Consider the following 19774-nt stretch of genomic DNA (forward strand, 5'->3'; position numbering starts at 1 on the left):
CACCCCCCAAAAAGTGTCTCTGGTTCATAGTTTTTTGTTGATTTTGATTTTCGCTTTCTTATAGTTATTCATTTTTCTGGTCCCTTATTTAAGTTTTCTAGATTCCTGCTATGAGTGAGACCATCCGGTATTTTTCTTTTTCTTTTTGGCTTATTTCGCTGAGCATGATGAACCAGATCCTTTTTGCTCTCTGCAGTATCAGTTTTGTAAATGCAAGTGCTGCAATAAAGAAATTATTGGTTTATTTCCAAATCCTAGGTTTTGGATGGAACAAATTCGTTGGAAAGACTAAGGAAAACTGACTCACTTCCTTTCTGGGATATGAGAAAAAATATTTAGTTTAGTTGAGGGTGCCAGAATAATTGAAAAAATTATAGCCATGATTTTGTTTTACCAATTTCCTTGGTTTACTCTGAGTGACTATAACCCTTCCTCCCAAGTAATCAAAAGTGCAATGTCAAATATCCATCGTTTTGAATTTAGATTTATGTATTGGACTGAATGGGGTGGAAAACCTAAGATAGACAGAGCTGCTATGGATGGAAGTGAACGTACTACGTTAGTTCCAAATGTGGGCCGGGCAAATGGCCTGACTATTGATTATGCTAAAAGGAGGCTTTATTGGACAGACCTGGACACCAACTTAATAGAATCTTCAAATATGCTTGGTAAGTTGTCCTTCTTTTTATTCAGACAGATAGTATATTATTCTTTCTATGTAAAAACCAGTGCCTGCTATTCACCATTGGCTAAATACTATTAATAAAACTTCATGTGAATGTCTAGATTCTTCCCCTGTCTGGAATTATATTGTGTTTATTATTATTATTAATAGTGGGCCAGTTACTTGGATTCACATCTTTCTCTTTTGTGGAAATTTCATTATAGTTGGGCTTATAATGGAATTTATAACTCCCTAGATATTCTTGAAGTGACTTTTTATACCACTAAAATACAGTATATGCTTTCCATCTTTTTATGGAAGGAAGAAGCAAATTTGAACTGTAGACACACCTCATGGAGAGAAAATAAGAGCACAACCAAAATAGAACATTTGCAGGAGTTTAAACAACTCAGTGATTTATAGCAGAAATATAATATGAAGCATGGGGTCAGACTGCCCGTGGATTGATTTCAGAAGACTGCTCTGGCTTTAGAATTGGTTTTATATGAATTGTTGTATTTTAAATTGCTTACAAATGTAATGTTTTATATGTTTTGATTTTTTTTTTTTGGCCAGTAAGACTCTTATATTCTTACATGTTTCATTCCTCTGCTTCTCCCCTTTCTACTGCCTTTCCAAAAATAGGACTCAACCGTGAAGTTATAGCAGATGACTTGCCTCATCCTTTTGGCTTAACTCAGTACCAAGATTACATCTACTGGACGGACTGGAGCCGACGCAGCATTGAGCGTGCCAACAAAACCAGTGGCCAAAACCGCACCATCATTCAGGGCCATTTGGATTATGTGATGGACATCCTCGTCTTTCATTCCTCTCGGCAGGCAGGGTGGAATGAGTGTGCTTCCAGCAATGGGCATTGCTCCCACCTCTGCTTGGCTGTGCCAGTTGGAGGTTTTGTTTGTGGATGCCCTGCCCACTACTCTCTTAATGCTGACAACAGGACTTGTAGTGGTAAGCTACATTTGCCCCCAAAGCAAACTAGAATTAGAAGACAGGATTTTGAAAACAGTATAATTCATGTTCTTTCTAGACTATAAAGTGTAGAACAGAGTTAATCATTTGTTTAGTAAAAGAGGAATATTAAAAGTAAAAATCTTACAAATTTTTGTTTTTTGCTATTTGTTTGATAAGTTATTTAATGTTATAACTAATTAAGTCTTTTACCCTTGGATTTTAAAAATTTAATGCAAAATTTGCATAGCTTCATTGAGATAGGGGCATTCATGCATACTATATTGATTCATATTTTTCTTCATAAGAAAAGGGAAGAGAACAACAAGAAAATCTCCAAAATATAACCTCTTTGTCCTTTTAAAGTTGTTAGATGGCTAAAGATTGAAAAAAGAAAAAATTAAGTATGTAAGAGAGCAGGCAGAAAATGCATATGGGTAAATTTAGCCTGTATAAAACAATAGTAGATAAATGGGGAACTAGAGAGCACATAATTTGATCATACTGGGTGGTAATTACTTAATTCCAGCTGATAATACCAAATCTTCCCATCTAGTCACAAATCCAAGTTTTTTTTCTGCCTGCAATAGCTCCTGATTTTTAATTGTTGTGTTTAGTATATTCATACTAAATATACACATACTGTGCTAGAAATGAAACACAGTGTGTGAAGAAAATATTGCTGGGTTGGAGAAACCTGGTGTATGATTCAAGTATATATGTATGAAGGCTCATGACTCTGGATAAATGAGAACAAATTGGTTGATAGGATGAAGAGATGAATTCGAAAGAGTAGATTTATGGAAGAGAAATAGGGCATGACTCAGTTGGGAAAAAGCTAACAAAACTACTAGAGGATATTGGATATAATTAACTATTGAAATTACTCTAATATACTTGTTTAAGAAGTTGTATAGCAAAGGATTTAGTCTACTTTGACAGGAGACCTCAGATGTGAGAAAAATATGTTTATAATATGATAAGGAGTTTCTGCCACATACTGGTTTGTGCTTTATGAACCAAGTCATAGTTATTTCAAGCCATGATTTTTCTCATTTACAAAATGGGAGTGATAATAACTATCTTACAGGGTTGCTGTGAGAATTAATCAGATATAACATAATTGATTGCTTTGGAGAATACATTGGTGGGGGGAGAATATATCGGTAGCAGGGAAGTCACTCTTGTGTGACATTGGAGATAGTGTGGGACGGGGGTGGTGGCAGTCGTGATGAAGAGAAGATAAAGAATTCAGGTTAAGTTCCAGGGCGACCCCAATGTTAAGTGGGGTGCCTGACTGTGGGTCCTCACCTGCGTGCTTAAAAGGGACTTAGAATAAGACTCAACTGCAGTCACACACAAAAAAGTTAGTAAAGGATTCATTTACAAAAGAAGGGGAAATGAAGAAATGAATAACTCAGGGAGAAAGAGAGGGAGATCAATTCGTGAATGTGTCCTACCAGTTCCGCTGTGCTGGGACCCCAATAGTGCACTGAAAGCCAGTGAAAAACCCAGGACCCCCAAAGCCCACGTCTGGTTACATGCAAAACCTGTTTGTTTAACTCCACCTCAGTTCCTAGCAATCCTCCCTTCAGTGGTGATGACATTATGAGATATGTGGTCATTGGTATCTTGGATCTATTTGGTGGGTCGGGAGTGGGGTCCATAGAACCTATTTGTGGAGTTTGTTCAGGACATCCTTTGCCCCCAGCAATTCCCCTCTTTCACCTTTTGCCACTTTTTTTATGGTGATGAAAGTCAAATGTGTGGATGCTGGGGTGCAGCCTCAGATGATGATTTTTCAGGGTAGTCCAGTTTGTGCAAGAGGAAACAGCAGGCATTATCCAGTGTGGCAAACAAAAGTCCTCCATTCCTGGAAAATAGTTTATCACATTTATATTTGGAAGCTAGAATGAATAAAACTTGTTAATGGGTTGCATATGGGGAAGAAGAGGGAGAAAGCAAGGATGACTTCTAGATTTTTGGTTTGAGCAGTTAGTCAATGAGGAAGACTGGAAAGGAAGATTAGTTTACAACACGTAATAAAAAAATTAATTTTAGGCAGATTTGCCTAAAGGAATATTAAATAGATAAATTTAAAACAAATATTAAATAGGTGCTAATTAGGTAGTTGAGTTTCAGCACTTAGAGGAGAGAGGTGAGGTTAGGTAACAATTTTGGAATTGCTGCATGTATATAAATGGGCGAGATTATTTAGGGAGACAGTACTGAGCTGGAGTCAGCAAAACTTTTCTGTGAAGAGTCAGAGTAAATAGGATTTGTGAGTCCTGAGACTCACAGACCACTTCAACTTTGTCCCTTTAGCATGAAAGCAGCCTTGGTCAATTTTTAATATGTGGCTGAATACCAATAAACTTTATTATAAAAACAGGCAGCAGTCTGGATTTAACTGCAGGTAATAGTTTTCCAGATCCTGATGTAGAGAAAAGAAAAAGTCTGGTAATCTTAGGAACTCTGGTTGAGAGAAACTCCATGAACACTGAAGAGTAGCAGCCAGAGGTAAAAGGAAAACCAGGGAAGAAGAGGGGCAGAGAAGACAGGAGATGAGATAGTTTTAAAAAAGAACAGTGTTGAATGCTAAGAGGGATGGTGAGGCCTAGGACAGTGTTCTTGGATTTTGGATAACGGTTATTAGTAGCCCTGAAGAGTATAATGGTGAAAGGTTGGAGCAGATAAAATGAAGGGAGGAAAGCAAGGGGACGTAGCATATATACAGACACCCTTTTCAAGAAGTTTAACTTTGAATGGAAGGAGAAAATAGGGTAATAAGTGAAGGAAGATGGAGACAAGAAGAAGATGGAAAGACTTTGGGATCATTGTTTCAGTTGTTTATACTTGTGTTACAGAGCAACCCCGATAAGAAATGGGTTGTCTTGTTAGGGGGAAAGATGTCCTGAGCTAATTCCGTACAGGCTTTGTGGACTCCACCCCACTCCAGACCAAAGCCGTCAAGACATTGGGAAAGATAAATCCCGTCACCACCAAAGGGAAGGTGGCTGGGACCTGAGGGTGGAGTTAAGCAGCCAGGTTTGGTATAAAAACCAGACACATGGGCTTTGGGGTCCCTCTCTTGCTCGCCTCCTGGCTTCACTGCTCGTGGCTCGCGGCCAGCTCTCAGAGTGCTATTTGGGATTCTAGGTGGGCGGATCAGGTAGGACGCATTTAAGACTTTATCTCCCATTTTTCTCCCTGAGTTGTACATGTTTTTCATTTCCCCTTCCCTTGTGAATAAATCTTTTATTGACCTTTTGTGTGTGCCTGCAGTGGAGTATGAAGTCCCTTTTAAGCGCGCGAGTGAGGACCCTCAGTCAGGTAACCCGTTTTATATTGGTGCTGCCCTGTAACAGTCTGACTGTGGGTTATCGCCGTGAGCTTAAAAGGGTCTATAATGAAACTCAAATGTAGGCACACACAGAAAAGTTAATAAAGGGTTTATTTACAAAAGAAGGGGAAATGAAGAAATGAAGAACTCAGGGAGAAAAAGAGGGAGATCAGTTTGTGAATGTGTCCTACTATTTCTGGTGAGCTGGAACCCCAATAGCACACTGAGAACTGGTGAATAACCAAGTGACCCCCAAGACCCACATGTCTGGTTTTATACCAAACTTGGCTGCTTAACTCCACCCTTAGATCCCAGCAACCCTCCCTTCCATGATGATGACATTATGGGATTTGTAGTCCTTGGTGTCTTGGATCTCTCTGGTCTGGGGTGAGGGTGGGTTCCATAAAACCTATTTGTGGAGTTTGTTCAGGACATCCTTCCCCCTTAACACTTGCATGTTGGTTGGTAAGTGAAGGTCACAAGAAATCAGGCCCTGGGCCCTGGTGGCACAGGGGTTAAAATCGCAGCACTATCAAGTTATCTCCAGCCATGGCCAGTGAAATGACCCACAAGGTGCAGCAGACCTCTCCTGCCCCCCCTCCCAGTCCCCTGCTCCCTTTAGCAGTGTTTTCCAGTAGATCTGCCTCTTCTGCTCTCCACTGTTGTCTCTGGTGAATCCTCTAGCCCCCCCCCCCACCCCGCACCTCTGTTCTGTACCCCAGTTCTTGTATGCATAAATAAATAAAAATAAATCTTTTTAAAAAAGAAAGAAATCAGTGCTGAGTCTCCCATTATGTCTTTGGTTACCTTCTCAAGATAAGTCAGCAGTGCTTCTAGGGGCCACCTGTTGTATACTCTCTATAATGAGTACTATTTAATATTTGTGTAGAGTTGTATTAGATTCCAAGGCAGATTATAGGAGTTTAACACAAGTTAAGAAGTTTTCTAATGTTAAGCAATTTACTCCTTAACCTGTGTCTCAAAAAAAGAAATCAGATCTTAAAAAATGGCTCCCCATTTCACAGAGTAAAAATCAAGTTCTTATAATGGTGTACAAATTCCTGTATGATCTGTCCCTCTCGCCACCTCCCTTTTACTTGTTTTATTAGCTTTATTGTTCTCTATGCTCTCCTTGACAGCCACATTGACCTCATTGTTGTTTTCAAGTATGCCAGTTACTCTCACCTCAGGACTGTTGTAATGCTTTCTTCCTTTGCTTGGAATGTTCTTCCTGCAAATATTTGCATAGATACACTTCTCAAAGTCTCTGCTTAATTGTGTCCTTCAGTGAGACCTGATCTACCTGTTTAAATTGCAAATCATTTTCCCAGCCTATTTAACATTGTTAGTGCCCCTTTACCAATACTTTTTTCTTTTTCCTAGTTGCACTTAACCACTCTTTGATATACTGTATAATTTACATACTCTATACCGTTTATATACTAAACTTCCTTATTATGTTTATTGCTTACTGTCTGTTGGAATATAAATTTCAGGAAGCAGCATTTTTTCCATTTTCTTCCCTGATATATTTGAGGTGCCTAGAATAAAGCTTGGTGGATTTCAAGAAATTATTGTTAAATAAAAGAAAAAACAAACAGGGCAGGATTTGGAAAAGTACATGTGCTCTTCTGTTCAACAGCTTTGTGACCTTGGGAAAAATTATTATAAACCTTTCTGAACCTTGGTTTGCTCATCTGTAAAATGGAGGTGATAATTGGAAGATTAAATAACTCTAGTAAGAGATGTGTCATGTTAGAGGTTTGTTTCTTTTTCCTCCCTCTTCTCTGAAATAATTTATTTTCTTTCAAAATCATGGCTATAGGGTTCTCCTTAATTGTCATCATTTAATGCTTGTTTTTGCATTTATACTGGACATTATTTGTGCCAGTGGTGAATGTAGTAGATGAAATAGATTAAAAAAAACCCTGCCTGCCCCCACGGAACTCACATTCCTCTAAGACAGCAAACTAAATTAGCTATATCACAGGTTATATAGAGATAAGTGTTAAGGGGAAATATTGGCAGGTATGGGGGGGGGGGGGGGGGCTTTTTATAGAAAAAGTGACAGTTTGTTGACTGAAGGAGGAAAGGAGATGAGCTGAGTGGCTGAGAGGTCTATTAAGCAAAAGGGGGCAGCAAATTAAAAGGCCCTGAGGAAAACCTGTCTAGCGTGTTAGAGGAACACCTAGGGGGCCAGTGTCTGAGACTGAATGAATAAAGAGATTAAGTCTGAGAGGAAACAGGAAGCCAAATGTAATCCCTTGTTCAGTACTGATGTAGCCTCTATGGCACCATTGTGCAAATTAAGACAATATATTTCCTCTGGACCAATGCAGCCTCACAATACATGACTTGGCTAATAAAGTGTGAACTGGGCTTGTCCTGACTTTCCCGTGGCACAGTCATTGTGGTGGGCATAGCCTTAATATTTTATGCTGTTTGTACACAAGAGCAATGCTTTCATTTAAGCTGCAGGTGAGCATTTGTATCCTCAAAAGAGAGCTGAAGAGTGTCCGCCTTGCTTATACCTCATCCTCCAACTTCTGTATGTGGCCGTCTTCACTGTGAAAATGTAAGACTCAATCTGATAGGATAATTTTTTATGAAAGTACCATTCTGCAGGAGATGAGAGAGTATGGTTGCATAAATTGAATAGGATGGATTTAGGCTTATAAAATTGCATATTCCTTGTGACTTTAAACTTGTAAATAAATGAAAGCATTTATTTAGAGCCACATTTGTCTTTACCCACATTTTTCTACAACAAAATTCATAGCTAATTGTGGAATCATACTGAAGATTAGAATTTGACTGAAAAAAAGGTGGCTTGTAAAATATACTAGGAACCAAATATATGTTTGATTAATTGATTCCCAGATAGGAGAAGCTGGCAACAAAAATTCTGGGTACCTTTTTTTTGTTTCATTGTATATCTTAGTATAACCAATGCTTATTCTGTTGGAGACTTAGAATTTAGAGTCTTGTATTTCTTGATTTACAGGAAAGTACTGCCAAAAAAAAGAAAGATGGGAGACTTGTTAGCTATTCTCTTATTTTGTGTTCATCCTACTTAAGGCAGGCTTCTATTAAAATTGCTGAAAGTTAAATCAATTTGTGATGGGATCCAGGTGTTGGAGAGTTCCAGTGGAATCACTGAAATAATTTCCAAATCTTCTGAGTTAGGTGTGGGCTTTTGGCCAATGAAGAACTTACTTAAGCAGAATTTTGGGGTTGTGAATATCAGGTTTCTTTGTAAGTGGCAATAAATTTCTTTAGGGTTTAAGCCAGTATGCATTTGAATGTAAATGTAAAGTAAACCAGGGAACCACAAATAATGTAACTGTGAAGAACAGGGTTTATTGGGAGCTAAAGCAAGGAATTGTAACTTGGCCACTTGTGTTTCTATCCCTAAGAAGCATAAAATTCTACTGTATTTAGGTGATGACTGAGCACCAAAAGAGTAGAGAAAGTTAAGTAGAGAAAGTTAAGACATTTATAAATACATTTTTTAATAAAGAGTTTCAGAATGGATTAGAGTTTTAAACTGTTGGTAACAGTCAAAGGCTATTCTTTTCTAGATGTTTTTCTGTTGTTAAAGGTGACTATGTAGTTACCAGAGGCCTAGTCCCTGCGAAAGGGGAAAGTTGTCTTTATTGTATTTCCCCATTTCATGAATTTAGAGCGTAAGATTTGTCTTGAGGATTAGAGATAATGAATATAAAGCATTTGTTAATGTTTTGTGTGTAAGATTTTTATAGGTCTTTCTCCCTGTAGCCATCTCATATACAGTACTAATAAGCCTGTATCTATCATACATGAGGATTTGTTTAATTCCTGCTAACACCAAGTTTATTATTCTATTATTGGTAGTAATAAACATTTTTTACTTTACATTATATAAAGTTGTTAAAGCCTTACAAAAATATTTTCACATACATTATAGAATTCTTATAGCAATTTAATGATGGGACAAGGTAATTAGAATCTAATTTTAGAATTGAGTAAACTTAACCCAGAGAGGTTTAGTGACTTAGTTAAGATCAGTGACTATGTAGTGAGAGGCCTTAGACTAAACCAAACTTATGTGTGTGTGTGTTTTTGTTTTTTAAAGATTTATTTATTTATTTTATACAAGAACTGGGGTACAGGTCAGAAGCACGGGAGGGTGAGAGAATTCACCAGAGCCAGAGCGGGGTGCAGGAACAGGCAGATGGACCAAAGACATTGCTGAGGGGAGCAGCGGGCGAGGCAGGAGAGGCCTGCTGCGCCATGTGGGGTTCTCCCTGGGCAGCGGGGAATGATACTGGAGCTGCAGAGGCTGCGGACAGCTTTGCAGCGCAGTGCTCAACTGCTGCGCCACCAGGGAGGCCCCCAACCTTATGTGTTTTGACCTATGGAGGCCTCACTTCCTCTCACCCACAGGAGTAGGTTATGGAGGAGGTAGCATTTGTCACATGGTGGACAAGGAGTATTTTGTTTAGCTTATCAAATGCTTCACTGAAATCAAGTTTCCTGCAAATACTACTGTGGACAAGATGGAGACAAGTCAGCTAGGTGGCTATCTCATTGCGTAAATTCATAACTGGTTTGGTAATGAGAGTGCTGATTAATGTTACCTTGAAAATTTTCAGGGGCATAACCAAAGGGTTGTCTTCAACCTTTCCTCTTCAATATCTGTGTCTGTTTTGTATGAGCTGTATAGTACACTGGCTGGTCAACTCTTTCAGATTTACTATTTTTTTTTCTTTAAGCTCCAACTACTTTCCTGCTCTTCAGTCAAAAGAGCGCCATCAACCGCATGGTGATTGATGAACAGCAGAGTCCTGACATCATCCTTCCTATCCATAGCCTTCGGAATGTCCGGGCCATTGACTATGACCCACTAGACAAGCAACTATATTGGATTGATTCACGGCAAAACATGATCCGAAAAGCACAAGAAGATGGCAGCCAGGTAATTCAGGACTCAGTTCAAAACCCATTTCTTCTGCCTAGTAACTAGACTGACCCACCATCCTATTTTACTTAAGCATTGACTCTGTTTGGGGTGGGGTGGTGACTAGCAGTTTTTTACCCCTCCTAATGATCAAAACTGATCATGTTATTGTAATTTAAATTGTATTAGGGTAACTTGTGCTTACATATTGGTTTTGACAGTCACTGCTACCATATTCATTTATATAAAGTTTTGTTTGTTGTGGCTCATTTGCATGAAGTATTAGACATTTTGAAATTAGATGTTGATTTTCATCTCAACTCTATCACTCCTAGTATTCTTAGGAACTTTTAGCTGAAAGAAATGTAAAGCACATAGCCCATTATTTATCACATTGTAAGAATTCAATAATACTTACATTGCTACTTTACTATTTAAAAGGTTCAGAGAATAGGAAGTATACAAAACAAGCTCAGTAAAATTAAAATCATTTAGGATACATTATCATTATTGGTTTTGGGGGGAGAATATTATTTGGGGACTATGGGATGGGAAAGAAAATATAATCAGCAAGTCTTACGTATTCTGTGTATGAGTCATGTTTTATTATACTTTCCATACTTCTTTACTTTCTTTCTTTGGCCAAGCAGTGTTAGTCTGGGATTACTTTCAATTACTGTCATCTTCCTTATAACAATGATGTTAAATTGGATTTTGAATATATTAAAAATTAGAGAGATTAGATTACTAATCTTTGATATATTTTATCTCACAAAATGTATTTAGAGCTGATTAGAGATCACTTAGGGGTATATTATAGAGATATATTGCAGATGTACTTTATACTATGTAGGCCTGGATTAACAGGCTGATAACTAGTAGATAGAAATTATAGCTCTCATTTTACAGCCAAGGACACAGCAAATAAATGAGGTAATCTCATTAAGGAATGTATTACCTCAGCTGTGCTGAGTAATACATAAAATATAATTTATTCAGAGAGGCTAGATGGACAAAGACTCTTTTTGCTTGGCTTTGTACAAAACAGTTCTTTTTGGTGGATTTGGGGAATAGAGAAAGACATGATGAATAGATTTGGTTTGTAGCCTTGACAAATTGCTATTGTCTCCAGAGCAGAGTTTCTCAATTTAAGCACTATTGACATTTTGGACTAGATAATTCTTTGTTGTGGGGGGTCTGGCCCATATACTGTGGGATGTTTAGCCGCATCCCTGGCCTCTGTCTCCTTCATGCCAGTTTTATGCCCACAGGCATAACAAGTAAAAAAGTCTCCAGACACTGCCAAATACCTCTGGTGAGACTTTTGCAAATGCAAAATTTGCCCTGCTTGAGGACCTTTGCACTGAGATCTTTCAAGGATATGGTTCTAGCCACAGTTGTCTCCAGGTTACAGGAGACAGCTGCTATTTTCTCTCTCCCATCTCTAATCAATGCTCCGTCAGGTTCTTAGAGCAACTAATATGGCCTCAGATCTCTCTTCCTCCCCATGTCATAAAAACTGAAGGGAACATTTGAAATGCATGTTAACAAAGAAGCACATTACTCATAAAAAATTTGTGTTGTTAAGAAATGTCCCTTGAGACTTGAGAGTTTGTTCTCAGATGTGTGACCACTTAAGTGTAAGCATTGTGTGTGATCGCCTCAAGTCTGGCTTGGGGTCCAATTTTCTATTTGTATGTCTTTTTCTTTCCTTAGGGTCTTACTGTTGTTGTGAGCTCTGTTCCGAACCAGAACCTAGAAATACAGCCCTATGACCTCAGCATTGATATTTATAGCCGATACATCTACTGGACTTGTGAGGCCACTAATGTCATTAATGTAACAAGATTAGATGGGAGATCAATTGGAGTGGTGCTGAAAGGAGAACAAGACAGACCTCGAGCCATTGTGGTAAACCCAGAGAAAGGGTATGTTATTAAAGTGGTGTTTAGATGTCTTGGAATCTGAGACTCACCATTCCTTTTCAGCCCATTTGTTATTTACCTCTTAAAGTTCTGGACGCTGGGGCCTCCCTGATGGCACAGCGGGTTGAGTGCAGCGCTATGAAGGGGTCCGCAGCCTCTGCAGCGTGGGTTCTATCCCAGCCGGCCGGCGAGAATCCCACATGGCGCACCGGACCTCTCCTGCCATGCCTACTGCTCCCCTCATCAGTGTCTTCAGTCCGTCTGCCTGTTCTGCTCCCTGGTCTGGCTCTGGTGAATTCTTTCACCCTCCCGCGCCTCTGACTGCACCACAGTTCTTATATAAATAAATAAATCTTAAAAAAAAAAAGTTCTGGACTCCAGTGGAAAAAAAAACATACATTTTCCATCCACCTGCCTATGCATTTTCTTATATCTTTGCTTATATCTTCTCTTATTTTACTGTCGAGAATTTCCTTCTAAATAACTATTGCTTTAATTCTAAATTTGACCATTTGAGCTGCCACATTCTTTGAAGTTTTCCTTAATCTGCTTGCCACCAGCCAGATGTGATTTCGCCAACACATCTGTGCATCTAGTTTCACTGAGTCCTTTCCAGTTCACCTTATAATTAATTGTTTTTAAGTCTTATATTTCCTACTAAACTTTAGGTTTTATTATGACAAGAACTGTTAGGTCTTCTTTTATTTACTACAGAGCTTTCTATTGAATATACTTACACAAATAAGTATGCAAATAATCTGAATGAATGATAAGGAATATAGTAGTGTGAATAGTTTACTTCAAAAGAGAAGAAAGAGATAAATGCTGGAAATTAAATATAAGAATTGATTTATATGTGACTTATTTTTAGTTATGAAGTAGACTAATTAAAGAAGGAATTAAGATTTTATGTCCATATCTCTTTGGTTACTATTTTATTTAACCTTTTTTTTTTTTTTTAAAGATTTATTTTATTTATACAAACACTGGGTACAGTCAGAAGCACGGGAGGGTGAGACAATTCACCAGAGCAGGGAGCAGAGCAGGCAGAAGGACCGAAGTACACTGCTGAGGGGAGCAGTGGGCGGCAGGAGAGGTCTGCGCGCCATGCAGGACCCTTTTCTGGTGGCCAGGGAGCAGCCGAGGATTGAACCGGCGCCACAGAGGCTGCGGGCAGCTTCGCAACCCAGCACTCAACCGCTGCGCCACCAGGGAGGCCCTTTATTTAACTTTTTTAATTGCTATGCTTTGTCTTACTAATCCATCAAAGTTAGCTCCCTAACAACTTGTGTTTACCCTTTGTTACTGCTATTGAAAGTATCTCGTGACTTTTAAAATAATGTATTCTAAAATATTTAAAAATACCTCATGTCTTAATCAACAAAAAGTCGTCATTTTGCTGGGTTTCTTATTTTGTTCCTCCTTTCTCTTCAGGTATATGTATTTTACCAATCTTCAGGAAAGGTCTCCCAAAATTGAACGAGCTGCTTTGGATGGAACAGAACGGGAGGTCCTCTTTTTCAGTGGCTTAAGTAAACCAGTTGCTTTGGCTCTTGATAGCAGATTGGGCAAGCTCTTTTGGGCTGATTCAGATCTCCGCCGAATTGAAAGTAGTGATCTTTCAGGTACTTAAATGTATTTCTTAATTTGATTTCAGTATTGAGATGATTCATCATTAGCATTTGTATTTTTCTTTCATTATATTATTTTGGTACATGTTTCTTTACATGTATTCACTAAATGTAATCAGCATCAACTTGGTTGGGGAGCACATTGTCTTCAGCCATCAGTAGGATTACTTCCTCTGTTATCTAATAACTTTCCAGTTTCCTTGATGTGGGCTCTGTAAATAATACAGTACTAATGCATCTCTTTTCCTTCCCTAATTCTTTGCTCTAGTTTATGTTTTTCTTAACATCTCTGGCCTGAATCCACCCTTACTGGATTTTTTCCCTATGAAATTGGGTACACTGTTCCAATATTAATTCCTGAAGTGTGGTTTCTAGTCATATCACTACTGTGCTGAAAAAAATCTTTCAAGTTAGCCTTAAAACTTGAGGGAAAAGGGCCTCCCTGGTGGCACAGCCATTGAGCGCTGGGCTGCGAAGCTGGCCTCAGCCTCTGCACTGCCGGTTTGATGCCTGGCCGCCGGCGAGGGTCCCACATGGCACTACAGACCTCTGCTGCTGCGTCCACTGCTCCCCTCAGCAGTGTATTTCGTCAGGTCTGCCTGTTCTGTTCCCTGCTCTGGCTCTGGTGAATTCTCCCACCCTCCCACGCTTCTGACTGTACCCAGTGCTTATATGTATGTATGTATTTATACATGCATACATACATACATACATACATACATAAATGTTTTTTAAAAAAACCTGAGGGAAAGAAGTCTAGTATGTACACGTACGTTGGTATTCTTTGTTCTCAAAGTCATTAGAGTCAAATCATCTTTACATTATCGGTGCTTTAACCTAATTAAATCATTACTTGGTCTTCAGATCTACTTTTACTTTCTCATATCTCTGCAGTCCTCTGTCTGCAATCATTGTTATCTCTCCTATCCCTAAATATTCTTTATGGCCTCAATAATGATCAGGAAAGTGAAAAGAAAATAACATAGCTTATGTCTGTCAGAGTGACAGAAATATTGTAAAGTGGATTATACCCAACTTTTCCCAGGATGGTAGGAAATGTCATACCCTCATGCACTTTGGTGAAAGTAGAAATTGGTAGAACATTTTTGAAGGGCATTTTGTCAGTAAATTTTCCTTTTAGATAGCTGTCTTACAGAAACACTAGCCCAATTTGTGAGCCTTATTCATAATAGTCTGTCACAGAGAAATGCATTTTAGTATATCCAGTGTATGGAATATTATAGTTATTTAAAAAACATGGTAGATCTGTATGACTGTCATAGAAGGATGATTTTTTTTTTAAAGATTTATTTATTTATGCATGCAAGGGCTGGGACACAGGCCAGAGATGCAGGGGAGTGAGAGGATTCACCAGAGACAGAGCGGGGAACACAATAGGCAGACTGACTGAAATACACTGCTGAGGGAAGCAGCAGGCGAGACAGGAAAGGTCTGCTTCGCCATGTGGGTTGCTCCCTGGCCGGCCGGGGATCGAACTCATGCTGCAGGGCCTGTGGATTGCTTCATAGTGTGGTGCTTAACCCCTTGCACCACCAGGGAGACCCCAGAAGGATGATTTTTTAAAATTTTAAGTTGTGTAACAATATTTTGTTTAAAATTTAAAACTATAGTATATGTTATATATAGTATATAATACATAGTATATATTACATATAACTATATAAACTGGGTTTTTTTTATATGTGTGTGTTTATATATAGAATGCTATATTGTATGCTGGCAAATTGCCCTTCAAAAATATATGTACATGCACTGTGTATATATATTAAGAAACATGAATATAATGTTGGTGATAAAATGTGCCTTGAGAAAGTTCTGTAAGAGTTGCACACTAAAATATTAAGAGCATTTTTGTATCACTTGGATTTTTATGTTTTTGAATTTACGTAAGTTTTTTGGAAAAAAATTAAGAAATGATATCTTTTTGGGTTCAAATGTTTCCCTTTATGTCTTCTCTGATTTTAAACAGTTGTGTGTACACAAACACACACACACACACGTTTTTGTACATTCCTGGTGTGGTATATTGTTTCCCTAATCTGATCACCTACATCTCTTATATCACCATGAATTTTATAATAGTTATTTATATCAGTACTTTAACTCCAATTTATATTTAACATGGGTATTTCCCCTTTTTATCTCTCTGCATTTATGTGTTTACTTTTCATTTTTAAATACAGCACATGTTCATTAAAAGACAGTTTAGAGGGCCTCCCGGGTGGCGCAGCGGTTGAGCGCTGGGTTGAGAAGCTGCCCGCAGCCTCTGCAGCACCGGTTCGATCCCCGGCTTCTCCCCAGCCACTGGAGGAGGGTCCCACATGGTGCGCAGACCTCTCCAGCCGCCCGCTGCTCCCCTCAGCAATGTACTTGGGTCCTTCTGCCTGCTTTGCTCCCTGCTCTGGCTCTGGTGAATTCTCTCACCCTCCCGTGCGTCTGACTGTACCCAGTGCTTGTATAAATAAATAAATAAATCTTTAAAAAAAAAAAAAAAAAAGACAGTTTAGAAATTTAAAAAAGAAATTCAAAACACTATTATTACACTTCAAAGAATTAATTTGTTTTTCTTTATACTTTCTTATACCCTTACTCATGAAATGTTTCCAACATATGGAAGATACAGTGTTCCTACTCTCCAGCACTGTCAAATCTTAGTGTTTTTGCCATATTTGCTTTTGGACTTATCTACCTTCTCCTTTCACTTGAAATAAAACATTAGAGAGTAATTTGAAATCCTTTGACTCTTTCCTAATTCTGTTCTCCATTTCCAGAAGTTACTTTTCATGTTTTTCTTTGCCATGCATATTTTGCTTTGTGTTTGTGTCTTTTACTACACACACGCACACACACTTTAAACCTTTTTAAAACTTTATATAAATATTCTCATCTTTTCTTTTGTAGCTTGCTTCTTTTCAGATTGATAATGGTTTTAATATGTCCCCTTTGATCCACAACTCCTATACCATTTGTTTTCAATGCTAGTTAGTATTTCATTGCATGAGCATTCTACAGTTTGTCTATTCTGCTGCCTACCTAAACTGCTGTTTCCATTTTTTAATCTTAAAAGCAGTGATGCATGATTATTCTTATACTCACATTGTGTAATATGGTAGGTATATATATTAGCTTCAGTAGATCTATCCATATTATTTTCCAAAGTGATTCTATCTATTTATTTTTAAAGATTTATTTATTTATGCATTGATACTTCTGTACAGGCCAGAGGTGCGGGGGTGGGGGGTGACGGGGAGGCAGGCAGGTAAGAGGGTTCACCAGAGACAGAGTACGCAGACTGACTGAAATACACTGCTGAGGGGAGCAGTGGGAGAGGCAGGAGAGGTCTGCTGCGCCATAGGGGTTGCTGGCCAGTGGGGGATTGAACTTGTGCTGCAGAGACTGCGGATTGTTTCATAGTGCGGATTGTTTCATAGTGCGGCGCTTAACCCCTTGCGCCACCAGGTAGGCCCCCATGTACATTTTAGAATCAGTTTCTGAGTTTCCACCAAAAAAAGACAAATCTGCTCTTGATTTTTTTTTTTTTTTTTAAATAGAGGCATGTTTTATTTATTTGTTTGTTTGTTTGTTTGTTTTGTTTATACATGCACTGGGTACAGTCAGAAGCGCGGGAGGGTGAGAGAATTCACCAGAGCCAGAGCGGGGAGCACAGCAGGCAGAAGGACCGAAGTACACTGCTGAGGGGAGCAGCGGGCGGCAGGAGAGGTCTGCGCGCCATGTGGGACCCTCCTCTGGTGGCTGGGGAGCAGCCGGGGATCGAACCGGCGCCGCCGAGGCTGCGGGCAGCTTCACAACCCAGCGCTCAACCGCTGCGCCACCGGGGAGGCCCTGCTCTTGATTTTGACTGGGTTTACTTTGAATTTCTAAGCCAGTGTGGGGAGAATTCTTTTTAATGATCAGTTCTTCAGACCCTGAACATGGCAGAACCCTCCTTGATTGAGAACTTTAATTTCCCTCAGTGTTTCATAGTTTTGTGTATAAATGTCTTACCCCTCACTATTAGAGTTATTCTTGGTATTTGATGCTAATGGTGAAGAATAGTCTAAATTAAATATTTCATCATCTATCTGTGACTGGAAGAGAGAAAAGAGGTTTCTTTCTCTGCCTTCTTTGCTATATTGAGCTTATACCCAGAAACTTTGCTAAATTCTTTGATCTGTTGTTTCTACATTCCAGAATCTGTTGTCTACAAATAATCACAGTTTTATTTTACCTTTTCCAGCCCCTTTTCTTTGCCTTTTAACACTGGCTAGGACCCCCAGTACAATGTTGAATAGAATAAGAGAATCTTTGTATTTTTTTGTTTGTTGGTTTTTGTTTTTCTTGATTTTGAAAATCATGATTTTATACTTAATGAATAGGTATTATGTTTGCTAAAGTTTTTCTGTAGATAGCCATTTTTTTAAAATCAGATTAGGAAAGTTCCCTTCTGTTCCTTGTTTGCTAGGATAAATCAGATTTGGCATGATACATTATCCTTTTCATATAATGCTGGATTTGACTTCCACTGTTTTGTTAAAGATGTTTATTTACATCTGTATTCATGAGAAAGGCTACCCTGGAACTTTCCTTTCTTATGTACTTGTTTTGCCATCAGGTTGTGTTGGCCTCTTGAAAAGGAATGTTTCCTTTTTTCTCTTTTAATGTAATTAGGTTAGTGTAATGTAATGTTAGTGGGTTTTTTAATTTCTTATATATTCACAGAAAATTGTGCACTTTTTTTCATGGACTCTCTTTCCACTTCATATTTTTAGCCTCCTGCAGAGCTTTTTACAATGGATTGCATTTAGTGCGTGCTTAGTTTATTGAATAGATAAGCATGTCTTTTCATTGTTGGTTCCAGTGTTCTGCTTATACCCTTTCTATCACTGCCATCAAAGTAGATCAGGTCTTCATCATCTTTGGGGTCCTGCAGAGACACTGCGACACTCTTCTGCTGCCATAATCACTCCTATTATATTACTGTTTAATTTTTTTAGACAGTGGTTTTTATTGTTTATTTTTTAAATTATGTTTATTGATGTACAATTGGTTTACATTGTTGTATCTGCTTTGGAGGTTGTAGGTTTAAACCTCTATAAATGTATATTTCCATGCCATGCCCATCACCAGTGTCCCAATAATCCTCCACCATGTTCCATTGGACTCCTTCCTTCCCCACTGCCACTCTGCTACCCTCCCCTTCTTGACTGCCTCAATTTTGCAATCAGATGTCAAGAGTTTCTAACTGGTTTTGTTTCCACTATCCCTTTGTTTCTCATATTAGCGAGACCATCCAGTATTTGGCTTTCTCTTTCTGGCTTATTTTGTTTCACATCATCCTCTTGACTTCCATTCATGTTGACACAAATGGCAAGAGTTTATTTTATCACTGAGTAGTATTCCACTGTACACCAACACACAATTTAAAAAAAAAAATGTGTATTTATTCACACCACATTATTCTGATCCACTCCTTTGACCTTGGGCACTTAAGTTGTTTCCATAACTTGGCTATTGTAAATAGGACTGCAGTGAACATAGAAGTACTTACATCTCTTCCAATTAATGTTTTGTATTTTTCCTCGATACTTAAAAGTAGATTTGCTGGGTCATACAGTACATCTATTTTTAGTGTTTTGAGGAGGAGCACTTAATTTTCATTAAAGTAATACCTTTAAATATGTAAATCAAATGGCTTCTTGGCTTATAACAGGAAGTACTGCTCTTCTCTTTCCTATTCTCAGTTCCCAACCTCAGGCGTCCACATTCAGATATTCTAAAATAAGATGCTTGCAACTGCTATTTCTTGATTTTTTTCCATTTTTGACATTGTAAGTTGACTTTCTGATGAAGATATATTTTGCTATCTTCCAGTCTTCTGTATGAAGATAAAAACTGGATGCTGTATTCCTGGAGTCTGATAGGAGAAGGGTTTTGGGAGACTCACCAATTAGAAAATAGAATTTTAGGTAATTCTGTAAAATCCCATGAATAGCATTGTACTCTATGTCTTTGCTTGGTTTGTTAAGTCTGGTTCTAGCACTTAAAAAAAGTGTATCTGCAGTCTTCTGCTAGAGAAATGGAGGAGATACAACCAGGACTCTTCTTTTAGCACCAGCCATGTGACTCCTTCCTTTGCTCCCCTCCCAAGTACTTGGTGACCTAGTTCCTGAGGTGATCGGTTTTGTTACTGATTTCACTGACTGCAGGCGTGTAGCTTTCTCTCAGTTCCTATGTGATGATCTCTGGTCTGTCCTCCAACTTCTAAATTTCATCACTTTT

General features: G+C 38.6%; 1 protein-coding gene across 2 annotated transcripts in view; it reads left to right on the top strand.

Annotated features, from left to right (window-relative positions):
- The window catches only part of LRP6 (LDL receptor related protein 6), a 126920-nt gene that overhangs the window by 83362 nt on the left and 23784 nt on the right, over positions 1–19774 (top strand). For both annotated transcript variants that reach the window (XM_037514343.2, XM_054696444.1), the window contains exons 11-15: positions 484–668; positions 1310–1636; positions 9734–9936; positions 11635–11846; positions 13278–13468. In XM_037514343.2, the coding sequence (XP_037370240.1) occupies positions 484–668; positions 1310–1636; positions 9734–9936; positions 11635–11846; positions 13278–13468 (1118 nt within the window). The remainder of the gene's footprint in view (positions 1–483; positions 669–1309; positions 1637–9733; positions 9937–11634; positions 11847–13277; positions 13469–19774) is intronic.

Source organism: Talpa occidentalis, unplaced genomic scaffold (assembly GCF_014898055.3).
Source record: "Talpa occidentalis isolate TD23 unplaced genomic scaffold, MPIMG_talOcc4v2.1 talOcc4.16, whole genome shotgun sequence".
Taxonomy (NCBI): Eukaryota; Metazoa; Chordata; class Mammalia; order Eulipotyphla; family Talpidae; genus Talpa; species Talpa occidentalis.